This window comes from Emys orbicularis, chromosome 1, assembly GCF_028017835.1.
Source record: "Emys orbicularis isolate rEmyOrb1 chromosome 1, rEmyOrb1.hap1, whole genome shotgun sequence".
In the NCBI taxonomy this organism is placed as follows: domain Eukaryota; kingdom Metazoa; phylum Chordata; order Testudines; family Emydidae; genus Emys; species Emys orbicularis.
The window spans coordinates 313,005,801-313,028,616 of record NC_088683.1 but is presented as its reverse complement, the minus strand read 5'-3'; the positions used below and the strand labels follow the sequence as shown (position 1 = coordinate 313,028,616).

The 22,816-nt window shown below is 43.3% G+C and overlaps 1 protein-coding gene across 1 annotated transcript in view; it reads left to right on the top strand.

The window, feature by feature from the left end:
- The window catches only part of INTS6 (integrator complex subunit 6), an 83,415-nt gene that overhangs the window by 21,910 nt on the left and 38,689 nt on the right, over positions 1-22,816 (top strand). The window contains exons 4-7 of the mRNA XM_065407322.1: positions 1,166-1,255; positions 12,809-12,992; positions 15,750-15,875; positions 16,553-16,707. Of these exons, the coding sequence (XP_065263394.1) occupies positions 1,166-1,255; positions 12,809-12,992; positions 15,750-15,875; positions 16,553-16,707 (555 nt within the window). The remainder of the gene's footprint in view (positions 1-1,165; positions 1,256-12,808; positions 12,993-15,749; positions 15,876-16,552; positions 16,708-22,816) is intronic.

Here is a 22,816-nt window from a genome sequence, read left to right as displayed (position 1 = left end):
GAATTTTTTGTCAACTTAGCTACTGCCTCTCAGGGAGGTAAATTACGTATAGCGATCAGAGAACTTCTCCAGTTGCTGCAGTAAGTGCTTTCACTTAAAATGCTACATTTTAAGTGTAGACATAGCCAAAGATTTCTCAAACCTGTCAACAGAAGCAGACTGGAAACCATTGGACAGAAGAAAGAACAGAGAGAGATGCTCCTGGTGCTGTCACAGGATTCCATTTTCACCCCCAGATACAGTGAATTACAGTAACCCACTCTGAATTGATGCATGCATGGATGGAACACACTGGCTAGATCCTCCTCTGGAAGGTTCCTGGCAGTCTCGTGGTGGAAATGGGAAGTGCCAGTGGCAACATAGGTGGTCTGATTGTCAAGGCTTAATTATGAGTTGAACAGGATCCCGAGGCCTTCAAGCCACTTTGACAGACAAGGTCACAAAATGTTTTCTGTAATTTTGGACACTATCTTAAATGGCGCTTATGTAGAAAGCTTGTCGGTGTTTATGAAGACTTGAATAGTTAATGAAACAGGTGCGTGGGTGTGCATGCGTAAGAGAGAGAAAATCACACTGGTTGGAATGTGACCCAAATAACTAGGACCACCCAGTTCTAAATTCTGTTTCTAGAATATTAGTTCTCAACCTTTAGGTTGTGAAGATGTTTTCTTGTGATTGTATAGTATTCTGAAAATCTTAATTTTTGATTGGTAGTAGAGGAGGGAGTTACAAGATCTTCTGGTTATGAAGATAATGTTCCACTTGTTAACAGCTACACTGTTGGATTTATTGAACATTTAGTATTTGCATATGTGCAATTAATGAAATTCTCAAAAAGACTAACAATTTTTTGTTACTTTAACATATGACATTATGAAATGTATAGTCAATAAATGTAAATGCCTATTTTAGGTATATGTAGCATATATATTTGTTCTAGGATTGCAGGTATAAAAAGGTTGAGGAACCTATTCATAGCCTAGAGTATTGCCATGGAACCAAACCATCTACCTACGACCCCAATCCAGCACTCTCTGAAGTCAGTGGGAATATTTCCCTTGACTTCAGTGGGTGGTGGATTGGGCCATTGGTGCACCACTGGGTTTAAGCAAGAACCTTTTACATTTGAATGTAGCATTTCTAATGTAATTACACTTTCTTTTAGGGAAGAAACCCTTTTTTTCTGGAGCCAGCAATAATTATAACAGTTACTGATGGGAGTAAATTAACTACCACGAGTGGGATACAGGATGAGGTAAGGTCTAATCTCTGTTTATCTACTGTACCAGACTTTTTGATAGAAGGCTGATATGTTAGGATTACCAGTTATTTAAACGTGTTCAAATGTACATATGAGACAAACTTAAACAGTGTTTCCTTGAGTTTGAGACATTCTTATGTAATCATACTGTGCTAGAAATGGTTTGAAAGCCTTTTCAGCACTAAAAACTTGAGCATATTTAAGGAGTATCTTTAAACAGATTTGAAGAGTTTCTAAAATACTCAGTTTGCCAGTTTCACAGTCTGATTTAAAACACTGGCAGAGACATGCAACACAGTTCTGTTGAAGGTAATTGGGATATTAATTCGACACACTTATCAAATGAGTATACATAACTTTTTAAAGGGCTTACCAGAATAAATTTTATTGTACTGAAGAATATACATCTTGAAAATGTGTAAACATACATAATTTGTATAGACCTGATTGATTTAACGTAGTGATCTTCCAAGGGCGGGAACCATGAACCAGAGAGCAGGTTGGGACACGTGAAGTGCAGAAGAAGAAGAAAAGATTACTTCTGGATTTTATAGCTGTCTGTTTAGAATTATTGTCTGGACTCTGGAATGTCCCATAGCAATCTAAAACAAAAAGGTGGGCTAAAGAGGAGTTAATTTCAAATTAAATCCACACCTATACCTTAGAATATTTAAGATTAAAATACTGGGTCCATGCTCACAATAAACTTTACGGGTCACCATAGCTAAAACTCTGAGGCAATAAGCTGTTTCATCACCAGATGGCATGAGCTTCCCTGCTTATGAAGTTGCAACCATTCCCAACTGCTTTTATTGTCAGATCCTCTTCTTAGATGAATGGTGAGGAGTTCTTTACTGATACAATGGTTCTGGTCTGGTTTCGTATGCGTACAGGCCTTGAAACAGAAAAACATTGTTAGCTGGTCCCTCTTTTCAAAAGCAAAGGCTAATATCTGAGCCCCTTTCAGTGCTGGTGGGTTTTTTTTCTTGATTTTTTTTTTTTTTTTCCTTGCAACAGGTTCTCAAACATTTTTGTATGGTGCATCACATTTTAATATAGAGATTATCTTACAGACCACCTCCCTTCTGAATTGTAATTGTGCAGACTTTCTCCTGTTTTCCTGGTATTACATTCCTGTGGCAATTAGAGAAAGTGCTTTCATGGAAAAGTGATATTAAGAAAGTGTGAAATATATTTTTAGCTTTCTTTTAATGCACTTAAATTGATAAGGAGCAGGGTAGGAGAAAGGACAAGGTTGCATAATGTGCCAAGCCACCTGTCCGTGGACCACTAGCAAGTAGTCTATAATTCATTTTGATAATTTCTGCTTTAGCGTATTTGATGTTTGGGGTTTTCTTTTTTGGTCTTGGACTAGTCTGTCTCCCCCCCCCCTCCCCCCCCCGTGCTTTTTGAATAATGAGATAGTCTAGTACTACTCCAAGTGTGCTCACATAACTTTCCTCCCAGAGAAACATTGATATTTTTGATTCCTGCATTGGAGATCATCCTGATGCATCTGATTATGAAGTTGACTTCAGGGTCCTTATGGGAAGTCAGGAATAATCTCAAGTCTGTTAGTCCAGATGTTTTTAGAATTCTTCAAAGGCTACAGTGACACTATCCTGTAGGCAGTTCATTCTATAATTGAACTGTCTATTTCAATGCAGATGTGATTAGTTTGTCTGAATATCACTACTAGACTAACTTTAAACAGTCTGCATATTTCTGTTTTCCTACCATCCTCTGAGTGAGGGCAGTACCCCAGCCTAGCTGCTGTTGAGGAGCCACGACCTTTTAAGGCCTGACTCTGGACGGGCAACCACAGCCAATAATCAGGAAAGCCACCTGTGTACCTTTTGGATCTAGCAAATTACCACCTAGTATCCAACCTTTCTTTCCTGAGCAAACTAACCAAATAGTTCTTGAAAGTGGTTTTCAACTACTCCTGTACATTGCTGAGATCTCGGACCTTTCCCAATCAGGTTTCATGCTGGAACACGAACTGTGTTATATATGCAGATGGGCTACCACTTCTTGTCCATTGATGAAGGGAAGGTGTTTTCTCATATTACAAGCTGCTCCTGCAACGTTTGCTACTGTTATCCGAATACTATTGTTCTGCTTTGATATTTCAGGAGTTATTGGGAGAAACTCAGCTGGATGAGGTCCTTCCCTTAGGATTGTACTCAGAGTGGTGATATAAGTAACTTCTTTTCTGCTACCAGACCACTCAACTGTGAAATCTCTCAGTGCACTCACTATAATTTTTCCCATCCTGTTCTTGGTCTAATAATGGAAGTCTCAAGGGATGGCACTGTAGTGCTTCTTATGGTTAAACAAATCTGGCCATACCAATCCAGAAGATTCTGGATCATGCAGTGCAAATGTGGCTACTTTTTGTCTTACCTGCCTTTCAATATGATTTGCCAATGGGCATCGGTGTCTATTATTCTCATTACAAGAATACAGTAGAAGATACCAAATATACAGCGATAACCTGGATGCATGGCTTTGGTGCCCTCTGACTGATTTCAAGTGACGGGTTCTGTTTGGGAAAATGTTCACGTATCATCTACTCTAGCCACTTGCAGCAGCAAAAGGAGACTTACAGGGCAAATATCAATTTGACTATTGAGAGAATTTACTTATTCTCTCCCGTATAAATTGTGAAACTGAGGGTTATGTATCCATTCCATACTTTCAGAGCCCATGTGTGTTTTTTTTAAAAAAAGTTTCTAATTCCAATGGGCTATTGGACAAAGATACTCTAAGTCAATAAGCAGCAGTGTGGCTGAAATTGTTCTTACAGGAAATGCTTGTAGTTCTGCAAGTAAAACACAAGAAACAAACAGCTGAGCTCTCAGTCCACTAATCAGTTATGCCCTACACTCTGTCATATCTACCTTTAGAGCGATGGCATAGCAGACTCGGGGAGGGTGCGGGAAGGGGTGGAGTGGGGGCAGGGCCTGTGGCAGAGCCAGGGGTTGAGCAGTGAGCACCCCCCCAGTACATTGGAAAGTTGGCGCCTGTAGCTCCAGCCCCCGAGTCGGTGCCTATACAGGGAGCCGCATATTAACTTCTAAAGAGCCGCGTGTGGCTCCGGAGCCACAGATTGGCCACCCCTGCACAATCAGAACCTCCTTTGCATACGTAGTTTTGGGGTAGAATTTTTCAATTTTAAAAGCTAGAAGAGCAGGAAGAAGCTTCTGACTACCAACCATATTTCAGTTTCTGTTCTGGTCTTAACCAATAACCTTTGTACGTGTCATCGGGCATGTTGGTTAAGTAATGGAAACATGATACATGTCTGAATCATTTTTTGATTTTGTTCTTGTGTGGTTCCAGTTCTTTGTTAATTAGATTAAGCCAGATTTTCACTGGTATTGACAGTAATATTGTCAGCATGTAATCTGTCAGTTCCCTCTGAAACCACCTTCAATTAATTTTATGTTTAGTGTCTTTAAAATTCCTTGCTTTGTCTTCATAAGTCTTCGTGCTCTTTGTAAATTACAACATTCTTGAGGTACTCAACGCAAATAGAGACATAACCTTGTTGTGAGGTCCACAGTGTGTCATTGAGAAGCTGGGGCATCAGTCTCTCCCCTTTCAGTTAACTAGCCATTCGGCTTACTGGTTGCAGAATAACTTTAGGAGTTATTTAACTTTAGCACTGTTAATCACTACTGCCATTTCAATGAGTAGTAAATAGTGTTCTGAGTGCCAATACATTGGATATTCAGAATGATTGCACCTGGAAAGTTGTTCTTCAAAGTAGAGTCCTTATGGGTGCTCCACTGTAAGTGTGCTTGCATCCCTGCGCTGCTGATCGGAGAACTTCGGTAACAGTGTCCGTTGGGCCCACACATGCGCTGTCTCTCCTCGTGCTACGCCACGAGACTATCCAGCGCATGTGGGCTAGCCTTCCTCAGTTCCTTTTCAACCACCCTGGCTAGAGATGGAGCCATTAGCAGTCCATTAAGACTTATCTTAATCTACTTATCCATCGTAGTCTCCTAGTTATAATTCTAGTTGTAGTTTTTCTCTTTCTCTCTCTCTTTCTTAAAAATAGACTTTATTTTTCTTCCCACCTTTTCTCCCCTGTCAGGTGCCCTTTCCACCAACAGCCTATGCTCTGTTTGCCAGACTTCAAGAAGTGCCTTACTTGTAAAGAGGCAATCCAGATCGCAGATAAACACTCTCCATGCATTCACTGCCTCGGGGGAGGCCACATACAAGAGAAGTGTGGTCTTTGCCAACAGCTCTGGCCAGGATCCCACAAAAATAGAGAGTTCTGCCAGAAGACTGTTTTCATGGCTGCAGCTCTCCAACCCCAGTCACCTGGTAGACATGTCTTCCCTACAGCCTTCTACGTTCTCAGGGCTGTTGGTCGAAGCAGGCTGCAGACCCCTCTCACAAATCTTCTAAGAGAGCAGGAAGCCCCCTTCATGAGTCCGAAGATAGCCACAAGCAATCACTATCTTGTTCTGTATCTTCAGCCCTGAGACCATCTCAGACTGGCACCCATGGCTCACAGAGACCAACAGTAACCAGTACTGCTGACAGGCACATGGACCCAATGGGCATGGGCACCGAGTCATTGGCACCAAAGGACAGGAGTAAGCACTCCTCTAAAAAGATGATCCTGGTATGTGAGCCTGCATCTGTAACACCAGCGGTGGCTTGATCACAGAATCATAGAATATTAGGGTTGGAAGGGACCTCTGGAGGTCATCTAGTCCAAACCCCTGCTCAAAGCAGGACCAATTCCCAACTAAATCATCCCAGCCAGGGCTTTGTCAAGCCTGACCTTAAAAACCTCTAAGGAAGTAGATTCCACCACCTCCCTAGGTAACCCATTCCAGTGCTTCACCACCCTCCTAGTGAAAAAGTTTTCCCTAATATCCAACCTAAACCTCCCCCACTGCAACTTGAGACCATTACTCCTTGTTCTGTCATCTGCTCCCACTGAGAACAGTCTAGATCCATCCTCTTTGGAACCCCCTTTCAGGTAGTTGAAAGCAGCTATTAAATCCCCCCTCATTCTTCTCTTCTGGAGACCAAACAATCCCAGTTCCCTCAGCCTCTCCTCATAACCGGAAAGTCTCTGGATTAAGTTTAGAAGTGTGAGTAACAAGGGTGATGTCATGATGGGAGTCTGCTATAGACCAACAGACCAGGGGGATGAGGTGGATGAGGCTTTCTTCTGGCAACTAGCAGAAGTTACTAGATCGCAGGCCCTGGTTCTCATGGGAGACTTCAATCACCCTGATATCTGCTGGGACAGCAATACAGCGGTGCACAGACAATCCAGGAAGTTTTTGAAAAGTGTAGGGGACAATTTCCTGGGGCAAGTGCTGGAGGAACCAACTAGGGGCAGAGCTCTTCTAGACCTGCTGCTCACAAACCAGGAAGAATTAGTAGGAGAAGCAAAAGTGGATGGGAACCTGGGAGGCAGTGAACATGAGATGGTAGAGTTCAGGATCCTGACACAAGGAAGAAAGGAGAGCAGCAGAATACGGACCCTGGACTTCAGAAAAGCAGACTTTGACTCCCTCAGGGAACTGATGGGCAGGATTCCCTTGGAGAATAACATGAGGGGGAAAGGAGTCCAGGAGAGCTGGCTGTATTTTAAAGAATCCTTATTGAGGTTGCAGGAACAAACCCCCCTGCTGTGTAGAAAGTAACCAGTGTGAACAAGATTCCCATCCCCCCGACACTGCCACTGATGCCGGGATGATCGATACAGACAGAACTCCGCCGTTCAAGAGACCTCTGGATGCACCGGAATTCCCTCTTCTCGGTACCGAGACCTCTGCACCAAGCCTCTACAAGCACAGGAAATATCCCCGCTGCCATGCCATGTCTCTCTGCTTTCTAGTGAAGGTTCAGACAGCGAGCCTGAGGCAGTAGTGTCGCAGTACTCCTCCCAAGCTCCATATGGGGCTCACTATCAACAGAGCTCAAGGATATACCCACAGATGGCCCCACCACCCCGTTCTGGTATGGCCACCCCTGGGCTCCACCGCCACCCCAATGGCCATATTGGGACCCTTGGCGGCATACTGCCAACATACCTCTCGAGCTCCAAGCCTCGCCCGAGAACGCTTGTGGCACACTCCCTTTGCCACATGATCCAGGAGTTCAGAACCACCTTACAACTTAGACGAACAGGAAGCCAGTAACGAGGAAGTGACTCTGAGGATCATATCCTCCTCTCCAGATGAAGCGGTCATGCCTTCTCCACCATCTTTGGCGGACGATTTTCATCTCTTTCAGCAACTGGCAAAGAGGATGGCAGACACTCTCCAGATTCCACTGGAGAAAATCAAGGATACCCACCATCAACTCCTTGATATCCTCTATTCTGCCTCCTCAAAGATTGCCATCCTGATTTAATGAGGCCATTTTAGGCCTGGCAAAGACCATGTGGCAAACCTCATCATCAGTGGCCCCGACCTGTAAGTGAGCGGACAAAAAAATATGTCCCTGCTAAGGAATCTGATTTCCTATTCTCCCATTACCACCCAACTCCATCGTTGTGGATGCTGTCAACTCTCTCGGCCAACACCACCAGTCAAGGGCTTCTCCTTACAACATGGATTGGAAATGCTTTGATCTGTTCAGTAGAAAAGCATACTCCTCAGCCACTCTACAATTTCGTATCACCAACTACCAGTCCCTCACGGCAAAGTATGATTACATAAACTACTCTAAGCTGAATGACTTTATTGAAAAAATGCCAGAAGCACATCATGGCTCATTCAGGGCCATTATCCAGGAGGGCCAATTAGTGGCAAAGACATTGCTGCAATCTGCCCTTGACATGGCAGCTAGGTCTATCTCTACAACTGAGGTGATGCAACGAGTGTCCTGGCTTCATTTGTCGGGATTCCCAAAAGAGGTGCAGTCCACGGTTGAGGACCTTCTGTTTTGAGGGCACGAAGCTCTTTGCTGAGAAAACTGCCGCCTCCCTTTATATCCTGAAGGATTCCAAGGCTACCCTCCTGTCACTGGGTATCTATACACTGGGACAAAAGAGACTATTTAGTCCCCAATCCAAGCATAGACCATGCATGTCTCAATACCAACCTCAGCTCCACTATAAGCTGCAAATAAAGAAAGGGAAATTCCCTAAACAGAAAACATCTGGCCCACAATCTTCATACCAGCTCTCTACAGCTAAAAACCACTTTTGATGGGCAGGTCAAGGCACCATTAGACCACTCCTCCCAACTGACACAGCTGATCATTGTTCCACACCCATTTGGCCGCTGATTGGCAGTGTTCCGCAGTGCCTGGAAATGCATAACATCAGACCAATGAGACTGTCTGAACTGGGTACTCCATTCAGTTTTACCTCCTGACCCCCTCACAACCTTCTTCCTCATCCCTCTTCAGGGACCCTTCTCACGAGAGTTTACTATGACACAAGATAGGTCGCTTCCTCCAGCTGGGAGCCATAGAACTAGTACCTCAACATCTATGAGGGAAGGGGTTCTACTCTCGTTATTTCCTAATACCCAAAAGAAAGGGAGGTTGGAGACCCATACTAGACTTCAGAGCTCTCAACAAGTTTGTCAAGGCTCAAAAATTCAAGATGGTCACCTTATTGACGATCATTCCAGCATTGGAACAGAGAGACTGGTTTTCAGCCCTCAACCGCTAGGACATCTATTTTCACATCTCGATCTACCAGCTCACAGACAATTTCTCAGATTCACTCTGGGACACGACCACTACCAATACAGACTGCTTCCCTTTGGTCTATCATTAGCCCTGAGAGTATTTTCCAAGGTTCTCTCAGTGGTGGCCACTCATTTATGCACTCAAGGGATAATGATTTATCCATACCTGGATGATTGTCTCCTCAGAGCCCGATCTCTCTGGGAAGCTCACCAAGTCACCGACACTACGATACATTTGTTTATAGACCAGATCAACACCCAAGATGTCAACCCTCACTCCAGTGCAATATCTGGAATTCATAGGGGCTGACCTTGACATGTTAGAGGCCAAAGCCCTCTTACCTCAACACAAGTTCCTATCCTTAGTCTTACTCATAGACACCATTCAAAGCAGTCCACAAATACTGGTCAGGCTTTGCCTCCAACTCTTCAGACATATGGCAGGGGCACGGCGATGATACCTCATGCCAGGCTTCACATGCAATGCCTCCAAATATGGTTTGGCTCTGTTTACAGACCGAACAAGGACAGGTTGTCACTACCCACCAGGATCAAAAACTCCTTAAACTGGTGGAAGGACCCAGCCAATGTTTGCAAAGGGATCCCCTTCTTGAAAACATCACTGGCATTGCTCCTTGCCACCAAGACATCACTCATAGGTTGGGGCGTGCACCTAAATGGCCTCAGGCCACAAGGCAAATGGTCGCCCATGAAGATATCCTTCCACATCAATCTCCTGAAGCTGAGAGTGGTCAGAATGCCTGTACCCATTTCCTTCTACTGATCACACACACAGATCCTGACAGACAACGTTGCTTGTACGTACTACATCAATTGGCAGAGGGGAGCCAGATCGCCCTTCCTTTGCACAGAAGCTATGAGAGTATAGATTTGGAAATCTCCCACGACATTACACTGTCTGCAGAATACCTCCAGGTACACAAAACTCAGTAGCGGACAGTATCAGTTGCAAATTCCCACACGACCATGAGTGGGAGATGCACCATATAGAGGTACTTCATGACCTATTCAGACAATGGGGGACACTGTCTACAGATCTGTTCGCCATTCAGCTGAACAAGAAGTGTCCATGCTACTGCTCCAGACCGGGGATGGGATAACACTCCTTAGGTGATGCTCTCCTCCTCCCCTGGGACAGGGACCTTTTCTACACCTTCTCTCCATTTCCCTCACTGTCAAAGGTCCTGCTGAAAATAAAAAGGGATGGCGCTCATGTCATTCTGAGTGCTCCTATTTGGCTGAGACAGATGTGGTACCCTTACCTCTCTCAGCTTGCAACATGTCTGCTGATCTCTCTCACGGCTATTCCGCACCTCCTCTCACAGAGCAAAGGACATACCCTACATCCCAACCTGGGAATCCTCTGCCTCAAAGCATGGCTCCTGTTTGGTTCCAGCACCTAGAAAGCTTCTGTTCAAGAGACATGATGCACTTACCTGCAGAAATGGTCCAGGTTTCAGATTTGGTGCACGTCCCAACAAATCTTCCCAGCATCTGCAATTCTTCTACATATCCTAGACTATGCTTTTAACCCTAAAATGGTACAGACTATCTCTAAGCTCTCTCAGGGTCCACCTAGCGGCTATTAAAGCCTTTCACCAACCTGTAGAGGAGTACTCAGTGCTGTCACACCTAACTACAAAAAGGTTCCTCGGGGGCATAGTAAACATATTCCCTCAACTTCGTCTTCCTGCCACCACATGGGACCTGAATCTTGTTCTTTAGGGACTGACTAGGCTCCCCTTCGAAACTATGGACACCTGTTCACTAAGGTACCTATCCTGGTAGTGGCCTTCCTGGTAGTGATTATCTTGACCAGGAGAATAGGAGAGATAGTAGCTCAGATGGCGCATACTCCCTACATGGTATTCTTCCGGTTAAAGTTATGCTCAGACTGCATCCAAAATTCATCCCTAAGGTAACCTCCTACTTTCACATCAGTTGATTCACCTTCCAATCTTCTACTCCAAGCCTCACCAAGACAACAGGGAGGCTATATCGTGTACCTGGATGTCAGGAGAGCCCTGGCCTTCTACCTGGACAGGACAAAGGCCTTCAGGAACTCCCCTAGGCTCTTTCTCTGCACAGTGGAAAGTTCCAAGGGCTCAGCAATATCAGCCCAAAGACTTTCCAAGTGGGTCTCGAACTGTATCAGACTGTTACCAAGTCCGCCATATGACCCCTCCAGATGCCATTCGTACACACTCAACAAGGTCAATCTCCTCATCTGTTGCCTTCAAGGATGTCATTATCTCCGAGATCTGGAGAGCGGCAACATGAGCATCAGTCCACACTTTCGCAGAACACTGTGCCATCGCTGGGGACTCTGCCTTTGAGCCGTCTTCTGCTCCATGGTGTTGTCATCTGTAACAGACTCAACTCTGAAGTCCTGACCTCCAGAAGGGATACTGCTTGGGAACAGCCATAGGGACACTACTGGAAGAAGAAATGACTCACCTTGTGCAGTAATGATGATTCTTCGAGACCTGTGTTCCTATGGGTGCTCCACAACCCATCCTCCTTTCCTCTAATTCAAAGTTCTTGTTTTGACTCTGCGGTAGAGAAGGAACTGGGGAGAGTTAGTCTGCATGCGCTGGTTAGCCTCATGGCACAGCACGAGAAAAGACAGCACATGTGCGGGCCCAAAGGACACTGCTGCAAAAGTTCTCCCATCATCAGCACAGGGACGCAAGCATACCTACAGTGGAGCACCCATGGGGGGAAACATCTTGAAGAACCATTGTTACCTGCACAAGGTGAGTAACTTCTTCTTTGTCCTTTGTTCAGACAATGAAAATAAAATGGGGAAGACGTGTTGTACTGTGTATTCTTGGATGGCATTGTTAGCAGCTTAAAAGTTCTTCATAGTTCTCTTCAGATGCTATGAGTCAACAGCATGCAGTAGGAAGGCATTTTTCCCTGTATGGATGCTTGTTAGACATTGATGTCCTTGGGTGAACATGAGATGTCATCTTACATTAATATTAATTTTAATCTTCTTATTTTTTCTCTCTTCTTGCACCATGTCGTGGTGGACCTAAAAGTTAAAATCTGTCTGTAGTATATCCAAGGTGAAGTGCTTCAATCACTTCTTTAAATTGCTCGTTGTGTGCTACATTAAAGGTGATATTGTCATAAAAATTGGAACTCTTATCAAGTTAAGTCTTTGACTTTTAGTTCTTATGGTGTAATCACCAAACGAACCCCAGAAGTTGTCAAAGGATAAAGATAAGCAGGAACTACTCTTCAGTTAAGCTGCTGTGGAAGCTGGAAGGCTTGTAACAGAGATTTAATTTATCATTAGTGCTAGATTTTGATAACGATGGCACTGAAATGTTTCTTTTGCAGGATCATCATACCCACCAATATTCTGGTCTTCCACTTAGTTGATAGTTTCATTCATTGGTGCATTTTATCTTGAAGATGAATGCAGAGAAACAGACTTTCTGAAACGAGCCTGGATCCTTTCAGTGCTTACCAAAAACAAACTTCAATTTAGTGTGCTTTAGGCAAATGAGATCTTAATATTGCTGTGGAAAGAACATTGCAGTAATGCAGTTCTGCTTGCAGGAATTCTTAATAAAACAAGTTTAAAGGACTTAAAAGTAAACGTACAACTTCAGAACTTCATATTGCTGTGAAATGAGTTTATGTACAGTGCTGACTGGATTATGGATCTCCCATATTTATTTATATATAAAATATCTGATCTTTGTTATATTGTAAGCTTCTCTGGGTTACATATCCATTTGGTTGACTTGTACAATAAATTGCAGTCATGTAGCTACTTGATTCTGAATTCACTGGTTTGTGAAGAAAATTTAAATATTTTTCTTTTCAGCTCCATTTACCTCTCAATTCTCCTTTACCTGGAAGTGAATTGACTAAGGAACCTTTTCGCTGGGATCAGAGACTATTTGCTTTAGTTCTGCGTTTGCCTGGCATCACAACTCCAGAATCAGAGCAGATAGCAGGTGTGCCCGTTGATGACTCAGCAATCACACCTATGTGTGAAGTCACAGGAGGTGAGTGCCTTAGCTTCACTTGACAAAGTAGATCTTTCAGAAAAGTGATTTTAGCATATAGCTCAGTTGTATTAGATAGTATTTGAAAATTTCTGACTCCTTTGTTTAATCTTTTTAAAACCCTGGGCACAACGGAGCTACATATTACAGCTCTCTTAAGACACATAAGTACTAAAATTACAAATAAATTCATCTTAATAGTCTTGAAAGGATGTGCATTTGCTTTCTTCAGCAATTTTGACCAGAAGGGGGAAAATATACTTTGTGTTTTAGGCACTCAGCCAGAAGTCTTAAGAATCATGAAACCTGCTCGATAGTGAGATAGTGTTCAGTTTGCTGGCACGGGACATGCCAGCATTTGAAGGCCATGGAATGTGTTTTCTTTTGAGCACTTATAAATATTTCTTAAATTAAGAATATTTTTGGACAAATGTCTGCACTTTCCCTTTTCCTCCACTGTGTCTCGTGTTCTCTTGTAATCGCTCATGATTATCAGCTCGTTTAGATTGTAAACTTCTCTGGTACAGTCCAGAAGTTGTCTTGTCTATAGAGTGCCATGAACACACACCAAGTATTTAAAAAAAAATCCATTTGATAGTAATTGGGGTGGGAGAAGAGGGAGAAAAGGAAAGAATTTAAAGGTGTAAAAGAAACTTCAAGCAGATGTGATCCCCAACTTTTCAGAATGTAAAGCAGATGCCTCAACCACTGGATTAAACAGGCTTTTTGATTCATTTAAAAGGTGTTGAAGTGTGCCACAAGGGGGAGCTCACATTCCAAGAATGCAATGGAGACCTTAAGTTAACAAGGAACTTCTTAAAATGTTAAAGGAAATAAAGTTAAAACAAAGTATGTTTCTTAGTTGTTACCAAGATGCATGCAGAACTTCATTAATGAAATCATTTAATAGACTGTCTTGCTGCTTCAATGAAGTGACATGTTTTCTTTGTAACTTGTTTATATATTTCTCCATAACTAGATCAGCAAAAATCATAAGTTAGCCCTTCTAGTTTCTTGATGAGTAAGAATTAAAAGAGCTAAATGTCAGCAGCTTGACTAAGGGCTGACTAAGAGGGGACATAAGTCTAAAAATACTTGCTAGGCATAATCTCCAAAGTAGAAGAGAGAATACATAGTGATACACAGAGGTATAACTAGGAGTAATAAAATGAAATTATGGAAGGAAAAACATTTACAGATGTATTAGGCTGTGCAGTGTCTACCAAGGGAAGTTATGGACTCACCAGTGTTTTTTACGTCCATGTGTGGAATGAATTTTGTTATCTGCACCAATATGGAGGTGATGTGTGGTGGGGGTGGGGCCGAGGGGTTCAGAGTGTGGGAGGGTGCTCAGGGCTGGGGCAGAGGGTTGGGGTGGGGTGATGGTTCTGAGGTGGGGCCAGGGATGAGAGGATTGGAGTATGGGAGGGGGCTCAGGGCTAGGTCAGAGGTTTGGGGAGTGGGGGGATGGGGGCTCTGGTTGGGGGAGTGGGCTCTGGGATTGGGCAGGGGATGAGGGGGCTCAGGGCTGGGGCAAAGGGTTGGGTGCAGGGGGTGAGGGCTCCGGGTAGGGACGAAGGCTCTGTGGTGGGGCCGGGGATGAGGAGTTTGGGGTGCAGGCTGCCCCAGGGCTGCGGTGGGGAGAGAGGACTCTCCCAGCCCTCTCTCGCTGCAGCAGCCTGGGGCTGGGTGAGAGGGGCCTCTCCCTGGCAGCAGCAGTTCTGGCTTGGCTGGGCTGGGCCGGGCCTGGCCTGGCCCGGCCCAGGCCGGGGGAGGGGCTCCTCTCCCTGGCAGCTCTGGCGGACCCGGGGAGGGGCTCCTCTCTTGGCAGCTCCGGCTGGGCCAGGGTAGGGGCACCTCTCCCCACCTGCACGGCCCTTGATAGCCTGCTGCATGGCTGCGCAGCTTACAGGGAACTTAGGATGCCACCGTGGGAAAACAGACTTAAAATCTAGTGTAGGAGACAATCCTGCATTGATGTGGACTGCATGACCTTATAAGTCTCTTTCCATTGCTATCTTGAGCATTTTAACAGAACATAAAATCATACTAGTTGGCTATACCTTTTAAAAGGATTCAGTGCAATATTTAATGGTATTAGGGCAATACCTCAGGTTCCCCATCAGGATGTAATAGAAGTACTCTTTTTTTGGCGTTGAGACATTGATACAAAGAGCACAGCAGGGCATTATTTGTCATTTGGATCATTTCCTTACATTGACAAACACAATCCTTACTTATATTGACAAACAATCTATGAAGACATCTATTCTATACACACAAAACTTGTTTAAGTAATTGTATAGTTTGCTGATACTTTTTTGATTTTTCTAATTACTATGTGGTTGGTTATACAGTAGTTACCAATAAAATATTTGCTAACAATAATCCACTAACATAGTATCTGAGGTGCTACTCTATTTCCTTATACAGGGTACTTCAGAATGGTACATAACTGCAGCGCCTCAAATACCATAATGTGGTAGATGTTGATATATGGTGTTATCTGAATGGCCACTGCTTTATAAACAAAAATACCTGCTTGCATGGCCAATACAATTTTGAGAATGTAATAAACATGCAGTATATTGTCAGTTTTAGAATACTTGTTACATTGGGAAAGGATGATAGATGTCTTAAATTAAATGCATTATAGCTAGACTTCTATTTAAATGGATTAGTCTGAAAAAATTTCAAAGCTGAAGGGAGAAATATAAAGTAGTAGACTTGTTCTTGAGACTTTTTCTTTCATCCTAGGTCGCTCGTATTGTGTGTGTTCTCCAAGAATGCTGAATCAGTGTCTTGAGTCACTGGTTCAAAAAGTGCAAAGTGGAGTAGTAATAAACTTTGAAAAATCTGGACCAGATCCTTCACCAACTGAAGGTATTAGAAAAATTCTACATACTTTTCTAACCAATCAGATTTGCACTTGGTATTCAAATTTAACAATTGCCAGAAGTGTACATAGTTTAATTTGGAAGAAGCACTACAGTGTTAGACACCATTGTTCCTTTCTAATGTAGTAATATGGCCACATTCTTGAGTGGATTAAATTTCTGTAGCTTTACTCCTTTTTGTTCTAAATATGAATAACTTGCCTACTTCTAGAACATGTTCATGGAAAATACTAGCTTTTTTCTAACCCTGAAATGTTGTATATTAAAAGTTCATTGCTGTCATTCATATTAGATTAATGTGTGTTAAATCTTCATGCACCAGGAAAATATTTGATTCATCTAGTATTTGTGATAAGGAAAGGAAACTTCAATTGAGTTCTGAAAGTACATCACATAATAGAAGAACTGTTTTTTTTCAGACTCTCATTCAGTAAGCATTCAACAGTGTTACTCAACTCTAAATTAGTTAGCATTCCTGCTGGAAATGCTAAAAATTACTTGGACACTGGTATGTACTATTGTTGTGGTTTCTAATATACTTTTAAGGATATCCCTCTTAAGGTGTATAAAAATCCTTGCACACTCCATATAAAGTGTTTAAATAATTTGAAATACTATATAATTAAATATAGAGTTATGGAGGTAATTTTGTTTTTTGTATAGATGGACAGATGGATATAGCTAGGTCTTTTGGACCCCACCCTTGGCACAGCTGTCACAAACTTATCTATGTCAGACCAAACCCTAAAACTGGAGTTCCCATAGGCCACTGGCCTGTTCCAGAATCCTTTTGGCCAGATCAAAATTCTCCAACATTGGTAAGTACTTGAAGTGAGGTGGAAGTGAGGGAGAAGTCATTTAACTGCTTCCTGTTCATGGGTTTTAAATCCTGGGCTACCTGGTTCAAATATAAGCACTGTAAAGGAAATTCAGGCTAAAGTCTGAAAGGAAATGCAGCAGACACAGATGTTTCAACTGCTGTGAATAAGATACTGAATGGCAATTAACATACTATGTTCATTGTGGAATAATTGCATAAGAGACATCTGCTTCTTTAAGAAACAAACTGCCTGTAAGACTTTTATTGCTAACATCTGAGCACATTGCTATGAACATAAAAACATCTTACTTAAATGTATCTGGAGTTTCAACAGAGTTCAAACTGAGAATTTTCCCTTAGGACACAATTTAGAATGCAAACGAAGATCCTAGAACTGATGCAGGTTCATCTCTTTATCTTGTAAACTATCATATTTAACCATCCAAAAGACACTATTGCTTGTGAGGGGATGGGGGAGGACCTCTATGTAAATATCTCCTAAATTGGGAAAAGGTGAAGCTCGTGGTAACAGTGTTCTTTCAGTGCAGAAGTGGCAGAGTTGGCCCATATCTCCTGTTTAGTGTAGCAGTGCTTCTAATCTACCACAAATAGTAGAAACTTTACCTCAAATTGTAAAAAGTCTTCACTGGCAATACATTAGTTTTCTTTGTGCTCTATTTAATTACGAATAAAAGGATGTACCCGTGCCAATTTGTATTTGTAATGTAGTATAATATAACATTCAACGTTGATTGAAAATATTACATTTGAACTGATGTAATTTTGGGCTATTTCCTGCTTTATAAGAGGATCTTCACTGTTAGTCTTTGTGCCCTACATCTGATTTATTAAAGTTTACAAACTTAAAGGTGTTCTATGCATTTGGCTTGCACAGAACATGAAGTGCTTCAACTGAGTATAGAAAATTGAAGATTAGTGTGTGTGGGAGTATTTTATTCTTAAATTTAGTTTTTATTTAGTTTGTGTATATTCATTGTCTCATTGTGCCCAGTCCAGTAAGACATACACAGCCTTCTGAGCTGTATGGAAGGCCAGCCTATTCTAAAGAAAAATTAATCTCTTGCAGCTGTTAAAATAAAATAAAATACCCCCCCCCCCCCCAACATTGTGCACTTGGGTATTACGGAACTGTTTAGTGGGAGAAGAGCTCCTGCAAATGAACTCCCTGTCTCCGGTGCTCCACAATGGGCATACCCCTGGATCTGTCTGCCTTTCTTCATTCACCTAAATCTGGGTTTAAGACAGTTTTGTGAATTACCGCTCTAGGCCCGGGGTTCCCACACTTTCTAGTAGTGCAGCTCCCTTACAGATATTTTAAAACTTGGTGTCTCCCTTCAACCAAATTACCTTCCCCTCCTCCCCCCCCCCCTTTTTTTTTTTAAATAAAAACTTACTTACTTGGGACAATAGAGTTCGGATGATTTTGTGACTGTATTGAACTACACACAGTTTGTTTAATTAGATAATCTGATCTAATCTGGGTTTTTAAAACTAAGTTGAAAATATGGATTGCTTGACATGTTTGGACACAGACTAATATTTTACTGACAAGAATGGGTCTGTTAAATAAAAGTGCTTTGACCAATCTCACATAACATATGCATGGTATGTCTTAACCGACTGCCTATCAGGTTCTTTCTTGCTGACGCATGGCCTGGTCAGGACCTCCAGTGTCTGGGGCTTTCCTTTGATTCCTTCAATCTGTAAATTTTTCAAAGTTAGCCTTGGTGCCTTTTGTATATAGTTCCTGATAGTAAGTTTTAAATAGTTCTATAGTTTTTAGCAGTTTTGTGGTTAGATTTCCCAACTTGGGGACCTTCTCTATCCTCATACTCCCTTGTGATTATTGGGAAGAACTTGGGACTTCAAACTCTGTGTCCTACCCCCATTCTGTCTTCGTCAGCAACAATGACCAGCTCTGTCTATAGTGTCTTGGGGAGGCACACGTCGCAGCTAGGTGTATTACCTGCCACTCTTTCCCTAGCCATAGGCATGACATGAGGGAATTCTGACCTAGAAAAGACCTCATGGAGAAGGCCACAAAGCTGGCGTCGGACACCCCTGAACGTCCGCCTGAATTGACACAGGGCGCACTTCCTGCCAGAAGGTCTGACTGATGCAGGGCAATCCATACCCACAGATTTCCCCCCTTCAGCATCTTGTCAGGAGACACAACACTTGGACAAGCATAAGAGCACCCTCTAATTCTGCTTCGAAGACGTCCAATGCAACTTTGCCTAAATCAAGCAAATCTGCTTGTTCAAACCCTAAAGACTTTGTACATTCTGAGTCCCAGGGCCATGACTCTAAAGCTCATAAATACATGGCTTTATCAATATTGGACTCCGTACCAATCACACCCTCTCCACTGGTACCATCCAAGCAAAAAGACAGGATCCATTGGTTCCAGCATGATCAGCTTCTACCACTTAAGGAACCATCACTTTATCGCACACCGGCCACACGGAGCCTCCCTCCTCCAACCTTGACAGCATAAATGGATTGGACTCCTCGTACTCCAGAGAGATCAGATTTGTACTACACTGGAGGATATCTTTGCTCTTTCTGAGTCTGTTTCCCCCATCATTGGGACCTTCTCTCCTGACTCCACCAGGGGATGTACTTTTGATAGAAGCCTATCTCCTCTTCTATCAGTTAGCGCTGCTTTTCTTCCGCCAAAATTGTCGATTCTGCTGTTGGATCCAGACCCTTTTTTTCTCTTCCTCAGCAAAATTCAAACCTCTAGAAGAGCCATCATCTCCTCCAAGAAACGTTAGTCGAGACAGGGGACCCAGAGCCTTCTGGTTCCAACCTCTGCCTCGACATTTGCCTCAGGACCGTTGATACCCCATGCCTTTGAGACCCCCACAACTGCCTCCTGAACCAACGTGCTGGCCATACTGGGGAACCTGGGACCTGTGTGTCAGATATAGAGAGCCCATGCATTCTGCCAGGAAATCACCTCACCATTCCCATCTAAGGGAACAGTCAGAGACTCCTCCTGAGACCCCATGGAAGAGGAGGAATATCAAACAGTTCCATCTGTAACAACAATTGCCTTCTTCATCGCCCAGTGAAGCAGTCATCCCGGCATCTCTGTCCCCTCAGAACAATCATAAACAGATTCACAGCAAAGGGTGGCAGAAGAACTCCAGATCTCCCTAGAGGAGGCCCAGGACCCTCAATACAAACTCCAGGATATCTTACAAACCACCAGCTCCAGTTGTTAAAGCTATTCTGGAACGTGCTAGAGCAGCGTGGCAGACATCAACCACATACCCTACTACTCCCAAGAGGGCATAGAGGTATTATTTTCTTCCAGCTAAGGGAGCTGAATTTCTTTTTACCCACTCTGCACCAAATGCTCTGGTCATGAGGGCCATGAAGGTCAAGGAGAGATCTAGACAGCAACATTTTAAACCCACTCCTAACAAGGAGGCTAAACATCTAGACCTGTAGGGAAGGAAGGTTTTCACATCTACTAGCCTTCAGTTTTGTAAAGTGAACCATCAAGTGCTGTTGGCTAAGTACAGCTATCTCAAATGCACAGATTTTGTAGACCAGCTACTACAGCAGGACAGAGATCACTTCCAGGCTCTTATAGAAGTGTTTAAACAGGTGACCAGAACCACACTTCTGTCAGTGATTGATGCAGCAGACATGTCATCTAGATTGATGCATTGAGAGTTATGGTTGCACACTTCAGGATTTCCCAGTGAGGTCCAAATCATTGTGGAAGATTTACCCTCTGAGACCTATTTTTTCAGTGAAGAGACAGATCAGTCCATACATGCTTTAAAGGACTCCAGGGCCACATGCTGCACCTTAGGAACATATACACCTGCCCCAAAAAGGAAATATCACAGGCAGCCTTTCAAACCTAGACTGGCTCCTCAATAGTTGTATCATCAGTGATCTTATGACCTTCCTTGTAAGAGACACAAGGTACAGAACACTAGTTTCTCTGCACTCCGCATGTCTATGACATTTCAATCCCATCCCCCAGTGAAAAGATATTTTTGACAGGAGTTTGAGAGCTGCAAACCATTTATGAGGCTGCCACAAACTTGCTTTCCTTGGGACAAGTTTCTAACTATGAGCGACCGAGTAGATCAGGCTATACTCGGTCCTCAAGCTCCAGTTAAAACTTGTCTTTCCCTCCTGAGGCACATGGCTTCATGTACTTATGCTACTCCATTCACCAGACTCCACCTATGTTCCCTTCAGGTCTGGCTCCAGACAGTGTATTCATCAACCAAACACAGCATGAACACCATGATAACAATTCCTTCCAGAGTAATGTCTTCCCTGATCTGGTGGAAGGATCCCTGTCAGGTATGTGTAGATGCCCCCTCCTGAGAAACCGGGATGCACATCAACGTTCTGGAACTCCAGGCAGTCTGAGTAACTTGAGAGGATTTTCTACAGTTCGTCTGGTCCTGCCATGTCTCAATGTCAGATTACATGACAACCATATTTTACCTGTGTGTAGAAGCAGTCATCCTGTGGAATTGGTGTTTCAAGAATTGAATCATCATGTTGGCAGCTTATCTTCCATGAATTCAAAATGTGTTGGAAGACACCCTCAGCAGGCATTTTGCCATCGATCGCAAGTGGGAATTGCATGATTCGCTAGTAAACAGCATCTTTGCTCAATGAGGGACCCCCAACCGGGATCTATTTCCTTCTCAAACAAATGAGAGATGTAGCACATACTGCTCCACAGGAGCGCTAGGACTACACTCTCAGGGTAATGCTTTCCTTCTTCCCTAATCAGACTGTCTCAGCTATGCCTTTCCTCCCTAAGCACTCCTTCCTCGGGTCCTGCAGAAAATTCTTTAGGACACGGCAAGTGACATCCTTATAGTCCCTGATTGGTCCAGACAGTTTTGGTTTCCAAAACTCCTACAACTGTCATCTGATTCTCTGATCACCATCCAATCCTTTCCTGATCTCTTGACGCAGGAGGAGGGCAAGATCAAACATCCCAACCCTGAAGTGCTTTTCTAATCTCTTAGCTTTTGGATGGGAATCAACATTAGAACATTACTGCTCTCAAGCTGTACAAACGATCCTTAATAATAGCAGAAAGGTTTCCACTAGGAAATGCTATTCAGCCAAGTGGAAACATTTTTCCATCTGGGTACATAGAATCATAGAATATCAGGGTTGGAAGGGACCTCAGGAGGTCATCTAGTCCAACCCCCTGCTCAAAGCAGGACCAATCCCCAAGTTTTGTCCCAGATCCCTAAATGGCCCCTTCAAGGGTTGAACTCACAACCCTGGGTTTAGTAGGCTAATGCTCAAACCACTGAGCTATCCCTCCAGAGTCAGTGGATATATCCCTCATTTTGGACTAGCTTTTCTCTCTCAAAACAGCTGGGCTTTCCCAAAGCTCTGTACAAGTTCATCTGGCAGCAGTCAGTGTGTGCCATCCACTATCAGATGGTTGTTCAATTTTCACTCACCTGCTGACTACCACATTCTTAAAGGGACTTATCAGAACTTTTCTGCCAATAAAGGAAACGTGTTCCTCATGGGGACTTGTATCTTGTACTTTCAGCACTCCCAAAGCCTCCCTCCGAACCATTATCTACATGTTACATGTGTCACTTATTAGTGAACGTTGATTTCCTTGTGGCCACCACCTCAGCCGGAAGGGTAGGTGAGCTAGGAACCCTAATGGTGGGGTCCACCATATGCTGTATTCCATAAGGACAGTCTCTTTAGAACTATGTCTGAAATTCACTTCCAGAGTAGTTTCGGAGTTTCACATGAACCAATCAATACTTTGTTTTTTCCAAAACAGCATGCATCTGAAGAAGGGAGACCTCACTCCCTTGATGTGTATGACATACTCTCGCCTTCTACCTGAAAAGGACAAAACAAAGTAGAAAATCACCTATATAGTTTCTCGCTATAGCAGAACGAGTCTGAGGTCAAGCTGTTTCCTCGCAGAGGATCTCTGAGGATCTCGGCCTATATCCTGCTTTACCAGTAGTTGCATCTTCCTTTCCCTCATAGGGTGAGGGCTTGCTCTACAAGAGCATAAGCAACTTCAGTGGTATTGCTTCAGGAAGTACCCT